This window comes from Epinephelus lanceolatus, chromosome 6 (genome assembly GCF_041903045.1).
Source record: "Epinephelus lanceolatus isolate andai-2023 chromosome 6, ASM4190304v1, whole genome shotgun sequence".
Taxonomy (NCBI): domain Eukaryota; kingdom Metazoa; phylum Chordata; class Actinopteri; order Perciformes; family Serranidae; genus Epinephelus; species Epinephelus lanceolatus.
Window position 1 is genome coordinate 23,951,766 of NC_135739.1, and position 26,553 is coordinate 23,978,318.

At 44.5% G+C, this 26,553-nt stretch overlaps 1 protein-coding gene across 13 annotated transcripts in view; it reads left to right on the forward strand.

Annotated features, from left to right (window-relative positions):
• The first annotated feature begins 1,135 nt into the window (after positions 1–1,135).
• ephb3b (eph receptor B3b) overlaps positions 1,136–26,553 on the forward strand; it is a 66,902-nt gene continuing 41,484 nt past the window's right edge. For all 13 annotated transcript variants that reach the window (XM_033620710.2, XM_033620719.2, XM_033620713.2 and 10 more), the window contains exon 1: positions 1,136–1,940. In XM_033620710.2, the coding sequence (XP_033476601.1) occupies positions 1,877–1,940 (64 nt within the window). In that variant the 5' untranslated portion in view covers positions 1,136–1,876. The remainder of the gene's footprint in view (positions 1,941–26,553) is intronic.

Here is a 26,553-nt window from a genome sequence, read left to right on the forward strand (position 1 = left end):
GTGTAAAGGCAGAGAGATTGAGGAGAAAGGCTGTAAAACCCCTGGTCGTGACCGATACCCCCTTTCTTCTTACCCAAGGAGGAGGAAAAGTAAATTGCAGGTCTTTAATCCTGCAGGAAAAAAAGAAAACACCGCCTTTGCTCCCTTTTGGTCCGAGCAGTTAAGTTAAATGTCTCACTGTATTATAAATACAAACGATCGATTTAAATAAGTGAGCAGTTAAATGTTCCGCGGCGCGTCCAGGAAAGTTTTTTTTCCAGCTTTGTTGTAAGTTGAACAGCAAACTCCGCAGCCACGGGAAACTTTAATGCTTCTCATGAGCACATCTTAGCAGCTTTAGTCTTACATTGCATATTTTATTCACCTATATAATTTCTGGAAACGAACTCTGCAGTGTGAGCGCACTGGATGTGATGATGTCACTGTCATACTCACAGAAAGCTCCCCAACAGGCGAGGTGCGCGTTAAATGTGGGGTGTCCACAAAGTGTCCACTGATGGTCTTTGTTTCGAAATGCGTTAATATCTTGATGTCAGGCGGTTGAAAAGAAAATAAGAAAAAACTCAGCAGAAACTTCCTCTCTGCTTTGCATCGAGACGGAGCGACCCGCAGGGAGGCGCTGTGCGTCCATGTCTGCACATGGGCTGGGAGTCCCAGGAAAGGAAAGGCAGAGTGACACGCTGAATATATGCATAAAAAATAACAGATACGATAAAAAAAAACGACAAACTTGACAATCACGCCTTTAATTTAGGCTTGCATATCCTTAAAAGAAAACATGCAAGTGAAGACATGATGCGCAAAGTGTGCCAAAATATCCAGTTATTGTATTTCCCCTCACAGAAATGTTTTAAATCAAGTGTCTGGAGGAGACAGTCTGGTTTGCTTGTCTTAATTGTGTGGACACAAAGGAGACCGCTCTGGGATGAAGTAAAAAATGTTCTGAATGCACCCTTGTTTTAAGCAGACAGGGATTTTATTTTGATAATAAATGTGAGACTAAATGATTGTCAAGGTAGACATTTTTTTCAATGCAGCTGCTTCAGCCTTAACCCCACCTCCTCCTCCTCCTCCTCCTCCTCCTGGTGCCCCCCCTCGCTCTGTCTTTCTCTCCCTCTCCACTCCGCCGTTATTCCTCCACAGCCGTGTGTGCTTCATTCCAGTGCACAAGCCGAGCGAAGCGGACGGTCCACACACGCACACACACGTACACACACACACAGCAACCAAAGCTGATAAATTCGCTCAGGGAATAAATATCTACAAACCGGCGCGGCTGTTTCTTCTTCACAGGAATACCACTTGATCGTGGACGCATGTGAGCGTGCACATGCCAGGCTTGGGACTGTAACACCATGGCTCTGACACAAGTGCGACTATCTCTGCCTCTGCTGCTCTGACCGCAGAGAAAGTCTTTTGGATCTCCTCGCGCAGGCTGTTATTTCTGTTTTTTGTTTTTTTAATTTTCTCTTTTCATTGACTATCAACGAGATATTGCTGGAAATATTCTCCGGATGGTGACCGCGGACTGGACTACCTGTTTTCAGCTGATTCGCCCAATGCGAGGGGAAAGGACTGCAAGACTTGCGCCCGCTGCCTTTTCTCTGGTTTAACAAGGCACGTTGGGGGGATCACTGAAAATCGTCAAGGGCTGCTATTTCCACACGTTTTTCGCAAAGGGTGTTATTTCTTCCCAACACTCGCACTGACGTGTTTTGGTGAATGGGGGTAACTCTGGTCCTGGAGGCTTGACACAGCTGGGACTGGGACAGGGACTGGGACGGGACTGGGTGCGTGGAGCGTCGGATCACCCAGGATTGTGTTCCCTCCTCTCTTTCTCTCGTGGGTCTATTTACATGTCCGACCTGACTGCTTTATGACAATGGATTACTTTCTGCTTTTATGCAGCCTCTTGCTGCCCGTGGTGTCCAGCGTTGAAGGTAAGAAATTTCATCTTTCTGTTGGTGTTGCGTTGCAGGATGCCTAAAGCGTATTTTTCCTCCATATCAAGTGAGCCAGCACCCATGCCTCTCTCAAAGGCTGGGCACCGCAGCGGGTGAGGCTCCTGTATCCCCCCAAAAAAATTCTTCATTCTCTGCCACCCCTGAAATGAAACCAACGTTTTTTTTATTTCAAGGTAGCCATCTGGCTTGTTTTAAGGGATCACTGATGGCATTATTGGCTTTACGCAGCCGAGCGCATGTGGCAAGTGCAGGTTTCAATACACAATTGTAATGCGTGTCAACGAAAGCTCATCCATTTGAATGGTAGTTGTGTATTCTTTTTCTTGTGTGTGTGTGTGACACCAGCTAGTGCCGGCTGCTGGCGCTTTCTCCTTCACTTAAAGGAAATTAGCTCCACACTGTATCTCATCGGGGAGTCGCGGCTCCAAGCCCCGCCAGACACTTTCCCTCAGGTCGGCTGCGTGTATTTAAGGGCTGCATGAGTGTGTGGCCTTTTGACATGCGGACTATCAGTTTGAGGGCAAAGTGCACACTCAAAAAAAAAAACGATAATAATCTATTGTTGCTCAATTCATTACAAAAAAAGCTCTTATATATTTATTTTTATCCCAAAATCGCTTTGAAGCGCAAAACGCCATTTAGCAAATATTCAAATTAACTGTCACTCATCTATTTATATATTAATTTTTCCTTTAGTTAATAGCTTTTCTCAAAGTGCCATCGATTGATCATTTACAGTTATATTTATGACAGCTGCCTCCAATAACAAAGCCATTTGTTTTAGCTGAGTGTTGATGTTTGCCGTGCGTAAAAATCGATGGGAAATTCTAGCTGTCTCCTTTCCCCCCCCAGCGAGGCAGTGTCCCACTCCTCTATCATTCCTTCCCTACATTATGAAGTCTCTCACTCTGCTCTGATTGGAGAAATACGAATAAGGAGCAGTGGAAATAAGGTTGAAAGGGGCCTAAAGCTTGAACTGTGAATGCTGGAGCCCAGGCAAGGCTCCCGGTTGGCTTGTGATACCAGTAGGAAAGTAGGACAGTGGGCCACTGGCTCAGTGAACGCCTTTCTCTCTCTGCTTGTTTCTCGACCTGTCCGCACAATGTCTGAAGAGTTTCTTGGCTTTTTGTGCGTAAAACAAGTGAAATAAAGGGTCGAATATTTTTCAAGGCAGCTTCTACTTTGCTAGGCAATTTTCTACTCGACAGTAAACGGGAATATCTACTGTATATGCCTATATGCAGTAGGTGCATATAGGCTGACAGTATAAAGCACTGAATGGAAACGTTAATTAATTTCACTCCAAGTCGTGTTGCCTTTTCACCAACCACAAAGCAGGTTTAATTAAAACGTAGATTATGTTTGCGCACTGTGATTCAACTCCATTTCTCAACTCACTTTCCAGTGTCTTGACCCTAATTTGGGGGAAACATCCGTAGGCCTGTTACAGTCGGTGCTGAGAAAAAAAAAAGCTCACACGCTGCTTCTTGAACTCTTCATGAAATCATCTGACTTAAAATTGCTTTTCACACAAGTGTTCCCCCCCTGCCAGCAGGCGTAAAGGCTACACCAGTGCCCATTGGTGAAAATAGTGTATCTGATAAGGTTTGTTGTTTTATTGCTGTCTCTAAATAACAGAGGCGACCGAGGTAGAGCTGTGATAAGAGTCCCAAAACAGAAATGACTTGCCGCTTAAATATCCCACATCAGAACTACTACTCAAACTTAGATGCAGTTTGATGTTGTTGGATAAAGTATTAATAACAGCCCCACTCTGTGGATGGATGGCTTGCATTCACAGCAACTTCCCCTCAATAAAATTATCTTTAAAATGCAGTTCTTTATTTTGCTTGGGACCCCCTGGACCCGTCTCAGTGACCCCTGTAGGTCACCGGACCCCATTTGGGACCCACTGACTTAAAACACATGGCTTGAATGGATGGGTTGTGTATAAGTAAGGGGCTCCAGAGGTGGATACAGACACAGAGAGATGTAGAGAGGTGTTTTCCTTGACAATAGTAGCGAGCTGGTTGCGCACGGGGCTTGAAGTTGGTGTATTTCGTTAGAACAATCTATACTCTCCATAAGTGATGCCATAAATTGTGCCTCACTGACCTGGCTGGGGGTTTACAAAAGCTTTTAATACAGCCTGGTGATTCATGGCCGCTGCTGGGGCTTCTTTCTGGGATATCTGGGTTTATGGGAGAAACAAGCGGCCTGGTGGGGAAGTTTCCCCCGGACCTACCGTGCGTCTCTCCGGGTTCCCGGGTCACACAGCCCCGGGGAAATGCTCCTAATGAATTCGTGTTTTCTTTTCCTTTTTTCCCCCTCTCTCCTTTTTCCATTTTTTTGTTCTTTCTTTGGCCTCATCTGTCCCTCAAATTGACATGTAAGGGCCAAACCCAGCGCTTTCAATCTTGTAAATTTAGTTTGGTTTTAATTATTTAATTATAGGCCTGTAACACGCAGGGTTTGGGTCGTGTCCGAGTTCTCAGTGGCTGCAAACACGAGTGCTAAGCAATAATCTGAATCTGTTCATACAGTTTGTCTTTTTTATAAGTGATTGGGTGTGTTTGTGTGGCTCAAATGAGGCCTATAAAAGAATAAGCGGAAGGATTTGGTTTTCTTGTCATCAGGATTGTTTTGTGGTTCTGTTCTAAAATAATTAAATATGTAGCTCATGTCTTATTTAATTTGATGGAATAGTTTATTTATTCATTTTTCACTTTGGATATTCAAATGTGTTAATTATCTGAAGTTCTCTTTTTAGTTATTTTCTTCAGTATGCTTTTGCCCTCATAAGAAGTAGATCGTTGTGTTGCTTGCGGGGTCAGACTAGTCAGGGGCCTCAGTGGGCGCACGCAAGGCCTTGGCTTTTGAACCGCTGCTATCAGTGTGCTGAGGAGACAAATTGCGTTGATGACAGTCCTCTGTTGCGCACAGGCGCTGTGGTTACTCCTCGGTGTAAATTACTTGTGATGGAGGGAGGAAGAACATAAGAAAAGGGCAGGAAAACAGGCACCGTAATGATATACAGGTCAGCAGCCACTTCGATGTTGTTTGTCTGTGTTTACTGTCTTTGCGCATCCCTGTTGTGTGACTTCCTGGTGTTTATATGATGCTGACAGGAGATGTATGACTGTTTCTTTTCCGGAGTCAACAGCGTGTGAGCATTAGAAGGAGTTTCAGGTGAAGAAACTTGTCGGTGCCACAGCTGAGCAGACTTGTGTTCAGTAGGGAAAAGTTTTGTGCGTATTTTGTTAGGGAAAAAACGCCAACCCGTTTTGCTTGCACTTTATCCCACAACCCAAATCCCTTACGGTGATTTCCAGTTGAACAGCTCTCACCTGGAATACTTCTCTGTCTAAACGAAGACAAATGGGCTTTTATGGCCGCAGCTCAGGGTTCCCCACTCTCTCCCTCCGTGGCTTTTTTTTAAAATTCTATTTACGGCGATGAATTTCGTGGAGCGATTACGCACAAGCAGGACCTTTGAAGCGCACATGTTTATGTTTTTATGTGGGTGAGATCACACCTCCACAGGAGCTTTCCTGTGCCTGTTTGCAGTTGGCACTTTTCTCATCTAACTCTCTCCCCTGCTCTGTCTTTAGCAGAGGAGGTCCCCTCGCCATTATCCTGATTTCATTTTTATTATAACCAGACACTGGCAGTGAGGCAAATCCTAAAATGTGAGCGAGGGAGGTTTGTAAATTATTATTTCAAGTTAGAGATCAAGCAAAAAATAACCTTCAAAATATGTTAATGTAGGCATACAAATAGATAATTTCACTACAGGGCGCAGAGGGGAGTTTCCACCATAGGAGAAAAACGTGCGTAAACTACATTTAAGCAAATAAAATCATGCGTAAACTTTAACTTTAGTGAAGTGATTTTACATTATTTCACTAATGTGATTAAACTGACGTGTTTTTTCACCCCTTTGACTTCCAGAAAAATAATCAATGTGCCAAATTGTTTGATTTTTGTCCCCTTTCATATTAATAAAAAGTACAAACTCAAGTTTGGGCCTTTAAAGGAGTTTGGAACTGCAGCCTCTTGCTAAAACTCAATTAGCGTGAACGGTAAAGGGAGTAATGGGGCCATTTTGTCCGGCACACTTTGCTGTCCGAAGGCCCTTCATGCTGCAGGATTTATGGCATCAGTCATGTGTGGCCTGCGAGCAGGCTGCCATGTTAAACTTTATACTCCAGGAGCTCCTCCACGTTACATTCACAGGCAAATTGCTGAACAAATGTATTTAGGGTCACAATTGAAGTGACAAAGGGAAGTGTTAGTGGCTATCACACACACACACACACACACACACACACACACACAGAGTATTCAAAGGGCCGAGTGGAAACGTGCTGAAGAGGCGTGAAAGTAAATTTGCAAAATAAAAGCAAAGTCATTGTGGCAATTTTACTAATGAATCATTGTTGAGGGCGACGTGGAGGTCATCTATCTATCTATCTATCTATCTATCTATCTATCTATCTATCTATCTGTCTGTCTGTCTATCTGTCTATCTATCTATCTATTAATTTCTTTGAAAAATATATATACAAATATTCGGCTTATCAAACAGAGCCACATGAGAAATACAAGAAAATACTGCAGCTACAGAGATGCAAATAGTCGACCAAAAGCACACACAACACACACACATAAACAACACACAGTGTACAAAGTGTCAATTGATGCGGTTTTATTGATCGAGCGAATCAGCGCTGCTCAGCCTTTTAAAACCGCACAATCAGGTTTGATGCGGGAGACTGGCTCGCTGTCTTCCTGCTAGAAACCAATTACCAATTCATAAGGGATATTTATCAATGCGTCCTGAATCAATTGGTTGGGTGAAGGATGAGTTCGCTGCTCATGCAATAGTAACTAATGCACATTGGCCACAAATGGTTCCCAAATAATAATAACAATAAAAATAAAAATAAAAACAAAAACACTAATACTAATAATAATAAAAAATATTATTGTTATTATTATACACACTATTATTATAATTATTATGATTATTATATCCTGTAAGACAGAATTTAAACTTGCAAAAAAAAAAAAAATAATAATAATAATTAGACACAAATTGCCCCAAACTATTAAGCTGTTTTATTACCCAGGGAATTATAAATAATTTGAAACAAATATGATATGAATAAAAGTGCTCCACTGTATTGTTATTATTATTATTATTATTATTATTATTAATTATTTTATTTTTTTATTGTTATTAGTGAACTCAGTCTGACACTGATTTAAAAAAAATGTCTTATCATGTTGTTTGCATTTCCAACCTGTAATTCCCATTCTTGGTGCATTAAAATTTTTAATACTTGCTTTATGGTAACAAATTGGCCCAGCAGTGCAGATCCATGTCCACATTCACAGAAAACAATAAATAAATAAAATAAACCTTGTAGACATTGTGCATCACCTTCAGCAGTATCCTGGTGTATTGACCTCGACAGGGAACACAGTCACTCGGTAGGTCATATGCTAGGCAGCGGCCATGTTGAACAGATGTACAGTGACTTAGGTTCAGATTGGCGTAAGGCGCTCAGGAAGAAGGGGGGAGTGCACGGATGACGACATGTTGGGGAGCTGGGGTGGGATGGTACTGGAGGGAGAGGGGGAGAAGCTGTGAGGTGGTGGTTGGGATATATGGGGCAGAGTTGGATCAGAGACCCAGAGAGCAGCAGAGCTGACAGACTTTACAGATGCAACGGGCCTGCGGGAGCGCTCATGTGCACCAACTGATGGTTCATGGCTCATATGGCGGCGGGGAAAGATTCACCGAGCTGGAATTTCACATGTAGGCAAGCAACAGCCGTGTCAGGCCTGCTGGGGCCTTCACACACCAGGAAGTGGACGAAGCAGGATGAATGGTGAAAATAAGGCAGCGGGGGTGACAATAGGGATGTGGTGAAGTCAGTACTTGAGTCTTTAGCAGTGAACTGTGGATTCTTTATTGGAGACGAGACAAAATATGACACTGGGGATGTCGTCAAGTCATGTCCTTTGTGCCGCATTTGTTAAGGACTTCACAACAGGCTGCAAAACAGGATCGACAAAAACAGAAACTAGCAGCAAAATTATACTGTTCGAGAAACATGAGGCTACACATATTATTCTTACAGTAATACAATATGCTTTGTAGGTTGTTAGTGTTACTTTAGCATGACCTTTACATGTCGTTAAATCTTGTTCAGCTGACATATGTCAATGGCTATATATTTATGTGCAACAGCTCTAGGTCACAAGTGCTTGTACTCAAAACAGTTCATACAGTTATTCATATGACACTGTTGAGTGGCACTAATGTAGTTTATAACCGACACAATTAGCACAACAGATACTGTAGTTTACCGCAGTAACACAAACATAACCACACTAATATAGCTGTGTAGTGCTGAAATGAGTCCCGCCTTGGTGAAATTATAGTTGTAATTGCTTCACTGTTAAGTATTTGTGTTCATGAAACAAGCCTATGTCAGCTAAGGATATGCTAAAGATATTTTTTGGGCAATTTCCCAACCTGTATGTGCGTATGCAGCCCGCGTGTATGGCTGTTCTGTGCATGTTATTTGTGTGTGCAGTCCATCCTGGCATCCGACAGAGGGGCCTTGTGGGATGGCAGGTCTTTGACACCCACTGTCGAGAGCAAGTAGGGGAGGGCGAATGTGTCTGGGCCTGCTCACTGCACAGACACACTGCTGGTGTCTGGAGTCAGCAGAGCAGAACAAGGGAGAGACACACACACACACATACACAGACGCAGGGAGTGAAAGAGAGTGAGGGAAAGAGATTTTCACTAACAGGGAGAGCAAGATGGGTGGTACATCGCGGGGGTAGGAGTGTGTGTGTGTGTGTGTTCGGGAGGTTACTGGGGTTGGAGATTGTTTGTGTACACATTGCTTGGCATAAAGTATGTCAGGCTATGCTAAGGTGGACTGAAATGGAAATAAAGGCAGCATATAGAGATGGCGACACCATCCTCTGTCTGAGTCCTTGTCATTAACTAAGAGGTTCAGCTTAAACCTTCATTTAAAACCATTTGCGTAAAGGTTTCCGACCTTATCTCAATCCTTCCTAAACCATTTAAACTCAATGTCATATTCAGAACCTGTTCATTTTTTGTCATGGGAAAGCCCAGCATATGAAAGTTTTATAGCGTGTGTGCATGTGCGGATGTCTGAAGGGTGTTTCACATTGCTGAGCTGACTAAGACAGGGATGTTCCCCCTCTTTGGTCCTTACTGAACGATATTAATGGCTTTCAAAATACTGGTGAAATGTTTGACATAATATTAATGGCCATCAGAGTTGGCGTTTTATAGGCGCTGTCTGCACCGGATGTCCATAAAGTGCAGCTGAAATTACCATGTGTCAAAATGTCCAGATTATAAAGTGAGTTAGGACCCGCTGTGCTTTCCACCCACTCTCAGCCCACGTCCTGTGACCCCTATCCATAGGTCAGAGGGGGGGGGGGTCTGTGTGGATGAATTTGGAGGGGGGCTTGCTCCCCAAGGCTACTCTTGTTCCTTCACAACAATAGCTGTTCTAACACAATCAAGCTCCAGGGGTTATCCTTTTCCAGTGGCGAATAAAAATACACTGAAAGAGGATGTGTGTATATTTAGAGGGACCGACTGTGCAACTTTCCACGGCTCGTTGACACATATAAACATTCACACAAACACACCAGGTCAAAAGCGCAGTCAGACTGGGTCAGAGGCGCGCGCTTGACTTCTTTTTGTCAGCGTGGCCGGCTTACAGATCAGGGTAGTTGTGCTCTTTGCATGTAGGACCTGGGGCACTTGGGAGAGATGACTAGGGGCCTACGTGGATATTTGGCAGCCATTACGCCGCTCGTCACTCGGCGAGCGCAGACGAAGCAGGGATATTCAAAGGAACACAGGGTGGAGTTTTGGGGAGTAGACTTCAGGGCCTCCTCCCACCATTTCTTTACAAGCTACAGTCTCTTGTAACAAATTTTGCCGCTGGAGCAGAAAGAGATCTTTGATATTCGTCTTTAAAAAATAGCCGGTTACATCTGTCTGGTGAGTGGACGCGGCTGTAAAACAGTGTGCCTTGAGGTGGGAGAAAGACCACATCACCTGGTTTCAGCCTGTGCCGGTCTTGTTAAATACAAGACGAAAAAAAGGAAGATGAAGGAAATGTGGAGAGAGTTTTTCTTTGTTGGGTTTAACCATAGCTGGATGGTTGGTAGTGGGACGTTTAGCTTCAGGCCTTGTTCCCTTTAAGAGTGGGAAAACAGCTTTTGTTAATTTTCAAACAGCACAGTGTGATGATAGGGAAAGCTTCAAGGGAAAAGCTGGATTCAAGAATGACGTCAAATGTGTGTTATTAACCATAATGCACGTGTTCTCGCACATGCACTATGGTTAACAAGCGTATTCAAACAGTGTGGATTTTACCTGGTAAGGAGTGTGACTGTGACTGCTGGTGTGCAGTGTTGCAGCAGGCTGCTATTACACCTTATTCTGCCCCACTTCTCATCCTTGGTGTCAAAAACACTCGCCACCTGCACTTCATCTACACTTCAAAAGGCCCACAGGCAAGAGGAGGGCTCCCCACTTCTATTAAATATTTCTCCCTTCTCCCTTTTTGTCTTCTTGAGAACAGCAGCAGGTTTAACCAGACCCCTGCTCTCATATCAACAGTGCACCAAATTCACTCTGAACATCTCAAACCCACTCTCTCCTGCGCAGCTCCCATACGGCGAATCCAACACGTTTCAGCGGCGGCAGCACCTATCACACATGACCTCCTGTCAAGATATTTACATAATCCCCATGGTTCCACGCTGCAGCCTCCTGAAGGCACTGCCAGCTGTGAGGAGCATTTATTTAACCTCAGCTCAAGTTGGAACAGAGTTTCAGTGACACAGTGACTTTACGTCGGAGTGAGTGGGATATTTAGAGGGCAATGAAATGAAGGTCAAAAACTGTCTGTTACTAAGGCGAGCATTTCACGGGGGCAATCTAGCAAATGTGGAGGTGTTGCTTTTGGTCTTTTGTTACTCAAATGGCCCTAACACCTGTCCATTTGGTGGAGCGGTAGATGGCAGAGGGCTATAAAGTGGTGCGTGTGTGAGGGTGACACAGATACACTCATAAAGTATGCTCTCAGCAGCAGACAGAGGAAGGGAAGAGAGGCCACCCTGTGGGTTTGCCATCAGCTTCAGTCAGTCGGTTTTCCTTCAGACTTTCTTCCTTTTGATGGTAAGATGCAATCAACTGCAACTGAGTTTATTACACAACAAAGTTCTTTTTTTTACACAGGATTTTTCATAATGTCCCAAATATCTGGTCTTCCTTGAACACTGTACTCAACTTCAAAATTAACTGTGGATTAAAAAGTATAATTCATACATATCATGCAGTTGCAAATATATATTCAGTGTGCACATGCCTGTGTAACACAGTGGTTGTTAGCTGTGATTTTAACAGGGATTTGACGACGAGTGCTGTGAAAGACTAATTGCAATGTGCCAGAAGAAAGCACCGGACAATACGGACTGACCCCCTCCCTCTGTGCCAAGTCAGGCCATAAACAGCTTCCCTTTCCCCTCTCACACCCTATGGAAATCCCTTCTGACCTCCCAACTCACACACACACTTAACACACATGAAGGGTGACAGTTGCTTAATCTCGCAGCCGTACACACGCATGCACGCATTACCTCCGCCCAATACACATGCACACAAGCCGCTGCGAAATCTTCACCCACGCACACACACACCCGCTTCTTCGGGTCAGAGCCCACATCCACATCCACTCGGTCCTCTGCTAATGAATCAATCAGCTGGTTCCATTCATTTCGTCGCTGTCAGACCCCATCGATCAGCCCCTTTCTCCCCCGTCCCAACAGAGCAGCAGGGGAGCTCAGAGATCGAGAGGAGAAGAAGGGGCTTGAAACATCCAGGCAGTTCAAAGACTCCTCATTTCTTATCCGCTTTGGTTCCCCAGAAATATGGCGTTTTGATGGTGTGTAGCAGTGTGTATGTATGTGTGTGAAGTGAAGGAGAGAGAAGGGATTAAAAAAAAGATCAAGAAGGCAAGACGTCTTCTCCCAGAGTTTATACATGGCATCTGACCTTCCTTTTACCTTTGCGAGACTAGCGTGTAAGCACTGTGGATTCCTGCATCACGGGAAGGCTGGAGATAGCAGGTGGCGGATTTCAGCCAGGTGCAAACTCGTTCGCTTCCAGGGATGCCCCTTCTTGGCCGTGAGGTGTGCACCGCCCCGCCCTGCTCTGGCGTTAGAGCCTCGAGCTTGGCTAGGTGAGCGATGTGTATGGTGGGTCCAACTCTCGCCATGCTCCGCTCCCCCGCCTGCTGAGTCAAAGTCAGAAAGGTTATCAGTTATTAAAGCCCCTCAAAGTTGGAGCCGTGTGTGTGTGAGGCCATGCAGAGTGAGAGAGAGGGAGGCGAGAGCGGGGTTTTTCATTTTCAAAAGCCACTTAGTTCTGTTTATTGGCTAGCCGGTTCATTTCAAAAGGTGTTGAGAGAAGCAGCCGCTCAGGCCAGAGGTTGCAGGGAGCCAAGGTCAATTATGTTTAGGTCGGGGGGGGAAAGGAGTGGAGGACAGGTAGGAGGTGGAAGTAGAGGACGAAGGAGTGTGAGGAGCGGAGGAACTGAGCAGCAGTAGGTTCTGAGATTGCGAGATCCATCTGAGCAGAGAAACTGTAATCTCCTGACTTGGACGTTAGCCACCAGCCTAGTCTCCACTTTCACACCATGTAGCTTCCTCCCAGATACAGGAATGTGCCTGTGAGGAGACGTCCATTGCCACCACCAGTACCTTTCACTACCTTCAGTCTCTGTATCTTGCTCACATATACACTGACACTGGTCCCCAGATAAAAGGTCTTGGCTTTGATGCAGTCTGGAAGGAATCTGCCAGTGTTTTTTTTTTTTCTTTTTAATGAATCTGACAGGCAAGCCAGTGCAGATCAATGAATACATTGTGCGACGATTTCAAGATGCAATCTCCGATAGTGTCAGAATGGTTGAGTCAATGGCAGATGGAACAAAATAATTAGAGTTGAACAAAAGGCAGAGGGAGTGAGTGAGTAAACACAAATCTAATATAAGCAGTGGTTGCAAGCTCACCAATAGCTGAGCATTGTGGTTTTATTACCTGCTCACGGTTAAATGCCTGAGAAATTCAAAGCCTTGTTAAACTAGGTTATCAGTGGGAACAAAGCATGGTGTCACTTTTCAACATTTGGTTTCTTTTTATGGAGCGGCAGTGTTTACCTGTGGTTCACACGGTCATTGATTTATATGGACCAATATATTTTATTGCCATTTGATTAGAGGAAGTGTGAGGCTTTATAACTGCAGCATTGGTTTATCAGGTACCACCAACTCCAAGGTCCCTGTATACATTTTGCCAGCCAGACAGCTTGGCGCTCCAACCTGCCAAAGAGGAAGAACCGAAAGGTTCAAGGCTTTCCACGAAATAAGGTGGGCATTAAGCAAAAATCCTCTGCAGACAAAGCCTCCCTTTATATGCTGTTTACCTTCCCTTTCTTCACCTCCCTGTCACTCTCATAGGCCTCGTCCCTTTCCCAGCCTTGCTCTCAGTCTATGATCTCTCCGCCCCCTCTCTTAACTGTCATTCTCGTTCTTTGTTCTTTCATCCCATCCTTTTTGTCCATCGTTCTGCCTTCTGCCCCTCTTCGGTTCCCTCCTCTGTGACTTCAGCTTATCACAGTTACAGTAGGTCCTGATTGCAGTATTATTTTCCTTTTCCCTGTTATCTCACATCCCTGTGATATCAAACTCCCAACAGTGACAGTAAGCAGCTAGCAGACAGATGCTATTTACTGCTCAGCGACCCTTTGTTGTTGCCTACTACTTGATAAGGTCTTGACTGTCAAGAGGACTTCCCCTATTGTGCATGGAGAGAGGAAAGTCTGCAGTTGAAAGGCATTGCAAATGCACATCATTTCCCCTCATTCCACTGACCAAAATTGTTTCCTGACATGACAGGTCTGACATGCACTTTTCTCTCAACACGTCGCCCTCGGCTTTTTCCAAAAAAACATGTTTCTTGCCTGTCAGCTTGGACAATAAAAAAGATTAGCACGAAGGGAACAGCAGAAAGGGAAGCGAGAGTGCCTCAGTGGGCTGTAACGCAATATGTTGCTTTAGGTGGCAGAGGGTGTCTAAGTGGGAGTCGTGTGAGGTGTCTGGGTTTTAAATACCTCAGCCAAACAGCTTAGAGTGTGAAAACAATCGCCAGAGACATGAAAGAGTGAGCGAGAACACACACGGGGGTCAGATAACCCCTGGGCAGATGGGGATGGTCAAGTGAGGAGAGGAGAAAGGTTGTGGGGGGGTTGCAATGTTTATGCCACTAGTGTCAGGAATGGGATACAAAAGCATTACCCCCTGTGCCACTTTTGGCCTCAATAAATCCCCAGGGGTGCAGGAACTAAAACGGCAGTGATGATTAGAGATTCAATTTGGCTTGCCATCAATCAATGCCACCAAGATCGACAGGATCGCTGCCGATTGCCCACCCTTGCAACCAGATTGGGTTTGTGCCTCTTGGGATTCACGCCCTTTTTTCACGCTTTGTTAATTAAGCGACCAAGCTGCCCCTGCACTTACTTATTTATGAATCTTGGCTTCGACCGGTACTGGAGACCACTTGGTCTCCCCTAATTAGTCCCTCACTAATGGCCCTGCTTCCAGACAATCCATACAGTCTCAATCCAGACCGCCGACCCCCATTCTGTTGGTGCACACACGGAACCGTAACACCCATATGACCTTGAAGTTACACAACCCCACGTTGTCTAGTGTTGTGTTTCTGAGACACTGGATAAAGTGCCCCACATGGGATAATGAGGCAACACTTAAAAAAAATCAATTTCCATCTCCGTCTGTCTAAGTAATTTCTCACCTGTTCATTAACCCAAGAATAGAGCAGCCCGGATGCGTTGAGCCTCGACAGTCATTAGATATGGAAGAGAACCTGAAGGAACAGAATGGGAGGCTTCATGTTGGTGAAATATTAACACTCTCCCAGAACAGTGAGGGCTTTGCAGTTTTAACTCTGCCATGATTTATTGATATGTGTATCTTATTTTAAACCAGGGCTTGTTGCAAGGAAAAACAACAGATGTACACTGCTGACTTCACAACACCTTTCTGAATGAAGTATGCCAGTAGCATGACATCATAACTGCAATGCCAGTCTTATAATTACTGTAACTACCAATCAGTCCCTGCAAACACCCTGCCCGAAAGCCTTTTTCCCTTCCTTTCAATGAAGTCACTGTTCAGGGTCAGTTAGCCCATCCGCTGTGGCCTTGTGTGGTGCGGTTTGAATCCCATAAACACCGGTCCCAAGTCAGATTTACTGGCCATCAGCCCTGGGGATTCATTTGTATTCTACCCACTCCTACCCGCTGGTTCAGGGTCAGGGCGATGACTAATCAGGTCAGTGCTGATCCACACCCTGCGGTCGGAGCAGCACCAACCCCACCTAGCTCACTTGGACCACCAAGAGGTCTGGCTGGTGTATTTGCATGTGTCGAAGGTAGATGGAACACATATGAGCTGCATGGAAACATTCTGATATTTCTGGTGCATCTCATTTCCTGTGTCCCCTGTTGGGGAGAAAAACAAACTTGCACCTCGTTGTTGTTCATTCCCTTCAGACTGTATCGCCACAGGCCACAACAGAAGTGAACCCAGCTGAACACTTGTGCTAATGGGTGAGCTTAGGCATAAACATTGGGGTTGTTATTTTTTAACTAGCGAAGTTCGCCAGAGGCTGTGTTATAAGGATCACAATAAGGCAGGTGGGTAGGTGAGGAAACTTGTGGGCAAGTTATAAAAAAGTTAACTATTACTTCTGTTGGCCAACTCTGGTGCCAAAACAAGAACCCTGTTATTTCTGTTTACTTGAAATCACACACAGATGGACATTTGTGCATGTATGTTAAAAAAAACCTGTCGCTCTCCTGATTGTAGCTCCCCAAACACTGTTGTCTCGCCTTCTTTTCTCTGTGGCACAATTTATCCCATCAGTCTCTCTGGTAGTCAAATTAACCACATAATATTATTTCAGAACTGAGTAGGCTGTCAAAGCAGCAAAGGTCAATGTATACACTATTGACTGTCCCTATAACCTGACCTTTTTAACCAATGACCCCACAAACATATGAACTAAATCCCCGTCCTTTTGTTCTACTTACCATCTTCCTCCTCTGTTATATAAATATTATTTTCCTTGTCCTCCCAAGCCGCCAGACCCCACATTTGGTTTTCTAGGGTGTCTGGCACATCACAATACTCATGCACACACAGACACACACAGACACAGCTGCTGATGCCTGCCGGTGATAATGTGGCACCTCTATAATACTTCTGTGGTCCTGTTGAAATTCCCAGATGACCTTCTGTGTCCTTGCACACACTCACACACACACACACACACACACACACACACACACACAGATGTCCAATCAAGAAGGAAATCCATGTTTTAGATACAGGAGAATGTGTGTGTGCATGCGTATATATGTGCGCAAACATGTGTGTCAGCACATAAATCAATGGGTGCCTGGCGGCCTTGTGGCTAGAGCTACTGTGTGTGTGTGTGTGTGTGTGTGTGTAGGTAGTGGTGGTGTGGGGTACTGGTGACACCCCGCTCCCTCCTAACTGCCAGCTTTAGTTACACATCAATGAAGGGTGAATAATACATTATCTAGGGTAGCCTATATTTCTCCTACATATCCCAGGAGAAAGACAGAGGAATCGGGAGACAGACAGGTGGCAGAAGGAGAAATATCTACTCTGTATATCTTCCATAGGAAAAAAAACAAGCTTCAGACGTAAAAATATATTTAACCTAGAGCCCCCCCCCCCCCCCACCCAATCTCATTTGCCATCCACATCATTCAGCCAAACCATGAAACTTCAACCAACCTCTCTTCCTGTTTAGATAGTGTCCCTCTCCTCCTCCCTTGCACTGATGTACGACCAGCCTCCGTCTCTTAGATTTATGCTGCTGTTTAGGTGCTTTAAGGACAACAGGACACCTTCAGATGAAAGAGGAGTGAAGGCATAAACTCTAGGCCAGTCAGGTGGCGTGGCTTTAGTGGACTTGCTGGAGTGTGTGAGGGTCCTTGAGCATGGATCGGTGATGCAAGTGGTTTTGTAATCATGGCGCGATTATTTAGACATCCATCTTACTACGAGCATGACAGGGTGAGTTTCTGTTTGTGTATGTGTGGTACAGAAAGAAAGAAAGCTCATTTTGTCTGCGTCTGTGTCGGCCTGTGCTGTGTGTGCGCGTAAAGCCTCAGCATTTTGGGACTTGCGTCCTTGCCAGTCTGTCTGTTTCTGTGCACGTGTGTGTGCATATATGTGTGTCCATGTGTGCGTGGTACTAACCGCTGTATGATTTATTCCCTCTTTCTCTGGTGTTGCTGTCTGGGGCCCTCTGTGTGTCATGCCAATGCACAGAGGTCTTTATGTAATTGAAGTGGGCCTCTGAAAACCCCCTGCCATATGGACCCCAGCAGCCTTGTATGTCTGTCTGTCCATCCGTCAATTTCTTTTAATTGCCCAGAGCCCGGATTCTGTGCCGTGGCTATCTATCGAGTGGCTTCTCCATAGGTTAAATACATTAATAAGTAATAAGGTTTGGGACCTCACCAATCCCTGACCATGGTATTGACCAGATAATGCAGAGCAGAACTGAGAACAGGTAGTGTGTGCGTGCTGTAGTCTGGCTCTAACTTTCCCTGTACTTCATTCACTTCCTTTTTTATATAAAGGTAAAGCTGCTACCAAATTTCCCATAAGGTGCTGCTAGTTTCTCCTTCCACCCTTAGGAGCAAATACAATCCAAAAACAACCCTACATCGTTCTGAGATCATGTTTCTGGAATAGGGGAAGTAAAATGAAGTTTTGCATTGTTTGCAATATAAATGTAGTTATTGTTTTGTGTCGTAAAGTTAATCCCTCTGTGCGCTATAAAGCTGCACAGCCAGGCTCCTGGAATCTGTGTGGCACAAAATATGACGTGTATTTTAGAGGTTAGAGGCTGCCAATCTTCACAGCAGTGACTTTGTTAATTACAGCAATTATACTTACGCCTTAAATAAACATGGTAATAATTTTTTTTTTTTTTTTGAAGCGATACAACAAATAGCACAACAACTTCTCCTCCTTTTGCCTCAGCTTTTATTTATTTCCATCAAATTGCATCATATCTCTAGAGTCACATTAGGGTTTTGTTGCATCTGTTGTCAGAATGCTGTCACGGATGTTTTTTTATTTCCTCATATCATCTTGCACTTGAGTTTATTCCGCAGTGCCACTCTCACACAAAGCCACTTTGCAGGGATGTAATTTAAATGGCTAAAATGTAAATGTAATGTACATGTAAGGTCGAGCAGATATTAGCATTGACATGACCGCATTTTAAGCTTTTTTATGGACGCTCCTGACGCGCTCTCTCAATGCCCGTCTCCTGGCTGCTTCATTACTGGTGCTTTTAGCTGCTAAAGAGGCGAAGTCCATTTGCACAGAGGAGGTCTAACAAGTCAAGTTATTACAGCAGCCAAGTGTGAGATTAATTAACTCAGTGGCGATTAAGAATGCGGGTACGACGAGAATTTCGGCGGCGAGGGGAGGGGAGAGCATGAGAGAGGGACAAGAGAGAGCTTCCACTCCAACACAGATCAGCGTGATTAATCTCACTCAGCCATTTGCGGGTATGTGGCATCGAAAAACAAAATAGTCATAAATAATAATGATCTTGCCCCTGCACCTCTTACTTTAAGCTAATGATGCCCAATAACAAATAAGCACATTTATCAGCCTCCACCCGCGTGAGAATTGAAATAAAAGCCTGGTTCCCGAAATAAATACACAAACCCTTTTCAGTAATCAATCCGCAGCTGTTTGTCATCATAGGCCATTAACCGTTGCTCACACTGCGAAGGAAGAAAAAAAAGGCAGAAATGACATTGTATACAGCTATCTCATGCAAGAGACTGATGCGGCTGCCAAGGTTTTGCGGGGTGGAAACTTGAACTACTTCACTGCAAAAGCTCCAAAGCTGCTTTGTTAGCTATAGCCAGCAAACGCACACCTAGGAAGGAGGAAAAGACAGAGACGAAATGGGAGTGGTAGCCATTCGTGTGAAGAGGAGATTCTGTCATGAAGGTAGAGATAAAGCAGGAATGAAAGGAAAGATGAAAGGATTAGTGAGGGAAAGAGAAAGGACAAAACCAGACAACCTGCCCAGCGTCAGTGTGTGTGTGCCATTGTTCCCCTTCCTGTTTGTGGTTGCAACGTTGCATGTGCATTTTGATTTTAATTGTTTTACATAAAGCACCACTCCCTAACTTCTTTGAGGATTCAGAGGAAGAGATATTTGTGTTTTCCTGTGTATATGTGTGTATCTTTGTGTATCTGGATCTGCATAGCTGTAACAGATAGGGTGTGTGAGCGTCTAAGGCCTGCAGGGCCCTGACAGGTTGCATTCCTGACTTAAACTACCCTAGTCGCGCTTTTGTTCTCGGTGTCTTTGACTTGAATGGCTAATGACTGGCCGAGCAGGTAAACTGCAACAAGCCCTCTGTCTACTTAACGAGCTGATGTGAGAAGCTCCAATCTGCCCGCAGGGTTTTGCTCGTCACCTGGTCCTCCTTATCCTTCCTTTTGAAAGGAGAGGACAGGGGAGTGGGGGAGAGATGATGTGTATGTGTGATGGTGGTGGGGGTAGAGTATAATTACTCTTCTACTAAAATTCCCCATCTGCTTTTTTTCCTCCTTTTCTTTTTTTCCCACCCTCCTCTTTTTTATTCCTCACAGGTAAATGAGGGCATACCTGGGAAATTAACATGACTGGCGGTGATAATTGACTTGATAATTACCCTGCAACATCTTCATAAATCATAAGTGGTTGCTCGATGAGCCAAAAGACGGCTTTTAGTATGTCTAGCTGGAGTCCACGCTAATGGGGTAGTCCCCAGCTCCTATTTTGGTTCTGTTTTTTGTTTATCCTGTCTGTGCAAGTTTCCGAAGAGACGCAGAAAAGAAAAAAGCAAACCTCAAAGACCTTTGGTCTCTACCACCGCAGTATTTTTTAAACTGTTTTAAAGTAATTGGAAGCCACTGGCATGCGGAAAATGCGGACCGCATTGGGGCTTTGCCCCTCGCTGCAGACGCACAGGCAGCTGTTCCGGGTGTAACAGGAAGTAGCCATCTTTAATTAGATTCAACACGATCATTACGTGCTGCACTGGAAGTGCATTGTAAGGTGATCTGATATGTTGGCAGATGACTGTATTAGGAGAGACTGTATTAAGAGAAACAATGGTAGAGGGAGAGTGTGAGAGAGAGTGTGTGTGTGTGTGTGTGAGAGACAGAGAGGGCATGTGTTTGTGAGAGAGACTCAGTGGCTATTGAAACAGAATGGCAAAGCTGGGTGCTAAGCCCTTTTCTTGTGGTGCTCAGCCATTCAAAAAGCCACGGCTTTTATTCAATGCCCGGTTCCAGCTCTTTCTAGGCTACTCCCCCAGTGAACAAACAGGATTTGTGTGTGTGTCCGTGTGTGTCTGTGTGCACGTGTGTGTGCGCATGAGCCTTAATAACATGTCTCATTTTCTATTTGTATGTGTGTTGGTGTTATTATTGTTTAAATCATGTATTATGCATAATGTGTATGCATTAGCATTATGTAAGTGTACAGTATGGGCTTGTGTTCCCATGTGATTGAGCTCTGTTTGTCAAGTCAGCCATTGCTGACACACGAAATTGCTTAAAACCTGCTATTAGAGCTGTGAGGTAACTGCTCACACACAATCCGGCTGCACAGGCAGCACAATAGCCCACCTCCTATTTAACAAAAGCGTGCATGTGTGTGTGTGAATTTGTGCATGCTTATGTTTCTAGTGCCTCTGAGACATTCAGATAATCACCAGCTTCCACCCAAACAGGCAAATTCTCATTCATTCACACAGGTGAGCGTGTGAATGCGCACATACACACACACAGAGACACAACATTCCCGGCACCAATGAAATGTTTCCATTGAAATTCACACATTACTCCCCAAGGACGAGTTGCTGCTATCACGTTTTCATATGTTTGGTCTGGGAATCTGTGCTGTTATCTTCCGCACAGTCTGTTGCCAGAGCTATCGAGCTGTTATGAATGGATGCCCTGGTTGGCACAGGGGCAGTGGAGCAGGGAAGGAAAGAAGAGGAGAGGAGAGAAGAGAAAGTAAAGGACTGGAGAGGAGAGGAGCAGAGAAAAGGACAGCAGTGAAGTAGACGAAAGCTCCCTGCGCTGCAGTACGGCAATGAGCAAAAACAGTTCCCATCAGGCTGCATGTTAAACACAGACACTTCAGGCAGACACACAAACATACACAGGGCATTGTAGACGTCTGCACACACATTCACACGCAGACACACAGTCTCTGAAGGCCGCTGCATGTCAGCATGCCAAAAACACAGTGGCAATGAAAGAAGCACAGGGGCTGTGGGGAATACAAGAGAGCGCGTACCAGCTCTCCATCCTCTCCTCTCCCTCCTTCTCTCTCCTCTGTGTCCCATCCTCCCTCCTCAACCCCTCTTTGTTACCTTACTACCCCCCCCTTACCTTTCATTCCCATCTCTTTCTCTGCTTCGCTCCCTCCCTTTCTCTCTTTGAATAACTCCTTTTCTTTTGCACTTCCATCTCTCGCTCCCCCCTCGTTCCCCATTTTTCCACGTCTCCTAGCCTTTCCCTTCTTCCCTCTTCCCCTTTCTGCTTTTGCTGAAATCTAGGGAGACTTACAAGCAACGCTGTATAAATGAGAGTGTGCTGAATTACTTTTTTTTTTTATCACAAGCAACCACACCCAAAGCTGGGAATCTCTTTCTCCTTTTCTCTTTCTCTCTCCACTTGCCTCTCCCTTGCTTATCTAGACAAATAAACCCATATTCAATAGTTATTTCCTTTGTGCTGCGGCTGTATTAGGCTGAGGAGTAATGCATTGAAAATGCAAGCGACTGTTGGCACACATCCTATTATTGTTTTCACATGCATTCCTCATTCATTGCTTTTTGCATCTGACGTGGATGTTCCAACATTTCAATTTCACCACTCCGGAGTGACTTATAATCACAAAGAGAGGTTCATTCTCTCTCAAGGACATTTTAACGGTCTATTAATGGACACGCGCTGACCTTGGTGATCAAACCTGTGATGTTTAAGCTCCAGTGTGGTCTCTGTAACCACAAGGCCACTCTCCCAAGGAGTCTCTGCTCTCACAAAAGGACACAGAATCAGTAGAAATGTGACGAGGGAGGGGGTCGATGAAGGTAAAGTATAAGGGCAGATTGTTGGCTGCCAACACCCCATTGGCAGACTTGATATGCTAAATGTGACTTTGATGGGGTTAGCGAGTCCTGACACTCACCTGTCACAATGTTAGCCTGCACCACTAATACCCAAAATCCCTTAGAGAGGCAGAGGCGCCAGGTGAATTTCTGCTCACAGACAGACACAGGCGCTCAGACTGCCTTCCTTGAATAATGACAGAAAGATGCACAGAGAGCAGCTGATGCTTGATGTTGTTTAAACAAATTAATGTGTGTAAACATGGGTGTGTGTCTTATACCTGCATGCCCTCCTTTGATTCAATTTAATTAGGTTTTTTTTGTTAAGGTTTCGAACACCGAAATGAGACTGTTGAGTAAAAAAAATGAAGCTTATTTCAAGACTAATTAAATCATAATCTATCTTTCCCTCTTCTCATTTGACCTTTGAGGCACTTCATATTTATTAGCGTCTGTGCTACCTCGCATGATTCTTATCAGGGTTGCGAGTTATGGTGTGCCGTTTGTTCATTAGCCATATCCACCGAGGAGCAGTCCGCAGGTTTGGCCAGACAAAGCAGCAAATCAAAGAATATCGGCGCTGCTTTATCTCATTGAGTAAATTACTCCGCCGCCCCCCTTTTATCTTGCTCTCTCTTTGTAGATGAACATATAATGAGGCAATTGTTGAACATCAGTAACAAGCTTTAAGGAAATGCCAAACTACATGGAATATGAGATGGATAGATGAAGAGACATGTAGGCTATCTGTTCTGGAAGATGTGACAGAATATTTTTCATCATGCTGGCTGTGCAGTTCATGAACTCTGGTTGCAATAAAGTAAAGAATGCTTTTAGAAATTCAAGGTTTTTTTTTTTGTTTTTTTTTTGGTTTTTTTTTGTTAAGGACTGCACCTGACTCAGAAAGTCTAATCAGATTTGGCTATTTAATATTCGACTATCTTTCCTTTTTTCCTCTACAGAGTTTAAGAGTTTGAACAGGGTTCGGCTGGATATTCAGAATGACAGTGATGTTCATGTAACATAGTAAACAAGCCAAGTTAGCCCTCAAAGCTAATGCGTGCTATTTACGGTAACAACAGATCTGAAATAATTATTTTGCCGACACAAGGTATCAAACAAAAGCGAGACCTTCTTGAAGAGGTGGTCTTGGTCCGGTTACAAACGAACTCTGGTGCGGTTCGTTTTTGGTGAGAACGTGTTCCAACCTCGATCCGAACCAACTGCAGTCACATGACACATTGTTTGGGTTAAAAATGAGCATGTTACAGTCCTGGAGGATTATTAATGTGCACCTCCTCCTGTACTGCCTTAATATGCACATTCAGCACATCCAATGCATCAAAACATTGTTTTCTAGTTGGAGCCACACCTCGTTTTCAAACTGTATGGTTTGACTAAAATGAACAATGACAGCAATATAGTCCACGATGAGCAGTGCTAAAATCAACCTGTGTAGTTGTCCCTCCATTGTGACATTAGAAAGTGTCGCATTTATCTTGCAAGTGTACTCTTTTTCAAGGTTTTGTTTACTTCCTGGATTTTTCCCACATGGAAATTCTGACCAATCAAGAGCAGCTTCCTCGCGCAAGGCATTTGATCTGGTCCACTTGTAAATGCTGCCGTGAGAACACGAACCAACTCTAGGCAATAATGCAACTTTATAACAAACAGTCCCTGATTCGGACCAAAGCAAGTGAACGCTAGGTTTGAAAGCATCCTGAAACTCCTGTGAGCTGTAAACTTGACAGAAGATAACACTATCTCTTAGCCTTACCTGGCAAAGCCTCTCTTCCTCTGTTTCACCAGACTCACACTGGGTCTGGGTCTGCAGCTGCCTGAACCAAAGAGCAGCATAAATTGCGAGGAGCGTTCACTCTGCAGCTAAATCTGGGGACCAAGAAGCCTCCACCTCCACTGCCCTTCAGCAAGACTCTGAGCCCCCACTAACAAAGGGAGGCAAAAGACAGAGAGTGCAGTTTTTACAGCATATGTTATAAATAGGTGTGGTTGAAAGCGAGATAATTGTGCAGTTGATGTTTGGTGGCGTGTTGCCTGCTTGTTATCTCGGTATGTGTCAAAGAATTCTTTTTATAGAAGTTTGAAATGTGCACCTACGTGTTCTCATGTGTATTTGTGTGATGTATTTGCTCGCCTTTCATCTGCTTGGCAGACTAGTAAATCAATCAGAGCTTGCTGAGGTTGCAGTTACACTATATTGTGTTTTAAATATGAATTGTATTCCAGGTATTGCTTCCCCCCCAGGGAGCGTGAGGTGAGGCGGAATGAAATCAACAGCTGTAGTGACACACACGCGCACTCCATCATACACGAGCGCCCAACAAATAAACAGCCAAATTACTCTGTCTCGCTTCCTTTCTCACTCTGACTAATACAAACATGCACACACGCGCAAATACCCACAAAATTTGACTAGGAGATCCACATTTCCATATGCAGATCCTTGGGGCAAAAATGAACCTGCTCCTTGCTTGCTTGTTTGCATTTTCAGACGCAGTTGGCTGAGTCATTCGCCAGGAAATCACATCATGGCATCTAGGCGTCTCACGCAGAGGCACACACTGCACAAGTCACAATGTAATTCATGACTGGAGTCTTATGCTTAAACAGTGTTTACCGTCAGGATTCGATGTTGAATTTTGTTGGAGGGGGAAAAAAAAATATCTGAACCCAGACTGAATTATGAAATGTTGTAAAACAGGGAGAGAGAGGTGTGGAGGATTTTCAGGAAGCGTTGTGAATGAAAAATCACTTCACTTATGGCGAAGGTTGAGGCAATAGTTTCCGTGTTAGGTGATGTAAACATCCCGTGTCCCTACAGAAATCTGGTTCTGTGCCCGTTTCCTGCTGGTGGTTAAACACAGGCAGACCTGATGCCCTCAACGTAATCATTTGCAAATGAGGAACATGCCTTTCCAAAAATGAAATGAAAGTGGTAAATGTGACACCAAACCTTATAAAATCAATGCCACGATGACGCAATACTTGAATCAATTATTACTAAAGTCTGATTTCTTTTAGAACTTTTTCAACCTGTGGAAAAATACAAAAAGTGAAGAGGTAGTTTGCAGTGACATTATCCTCATTTACGGTAAATGTGGGAGTTGTATTTCAATTTCACATGATGTCAGCATCAAACATGAGGCCCCCCTTGCTTGCTTTCCAGTTAGAGGTGAGCTAAAGCACTGGCAGCCCTAATTAGATTTCATATGACAAGGCCAAACATCTCAGTGTCGTAAACCAGCAGGGTCTGGGATGACTGCTTCAGAGGAATATTTTGGTGGTTAATGAAACCCAGTAAACTTCACGTCACGCAGGGAGGCATGGCTGTAAAAAACAAAACAGAGGTGGGGAGGTCTTCTAAGACAGCGGCCCAAAACTGTTATTAAGTCACCGTAGTCTGCATCAGCATTTTTCGTGCAGGCAGCACACACACGTGAGGACAGCCGCGCACATGTTGCGTAAAGGAGCAGCGAGAGACACGAAGATAAATGTGGAATGTTATGGACGGTGAACAAAAGCTTTCAGATTTCCCCTCTGAGAGCAAAATGTTAAGTGCAGCTCTCACAGTATGGGAAATGAAGCGGTAACTGAAAGGTTGCAGGTTCAAAGCTAGCTCAAGTGTTGAGCTGGAACCACCACGTCAGTCAGCTGTGAGTTAAACTGCATGTCTCTGGCAATCTGCTGCGCTGTTATAACACCAGAGCTTTCATTTTAAAGCAAACAACGACAAAAAAAAAAAAAATGCTGATTAGATCGCGGTACGCTAACAGGAGCAGAGATGGCACTCCTGACAAAATGCAGACACTCACACTATCGAGGATCCCCGTTTAACCTTTCCAGAATTGGATTTTTGAAGGTAAATCTAAAGTACTTCTGTCAGAGAGCAAGTAGGCAATAAAACTAGTGCTAATGGCTCACCCCCCAATCGTGAATGTGAGTGTTTGTGTGTGTGTATGTGTTATGTTGTCAGTGCTGTTGATGAAGGGGCTGTGACTTATTCAATAGCAACAGAACACAGAGCCATTCAATGAACCCACGGAACAATGCAGACAGCTGTGAATGCCGGGTCTCGGGCAGGGCGAGGGGTTGGGTGGTTAACTAGGAAGTTGGGGAATAGAAGGGAGAGAATGTGCACATATATGCACACACAAAAGGAGTATG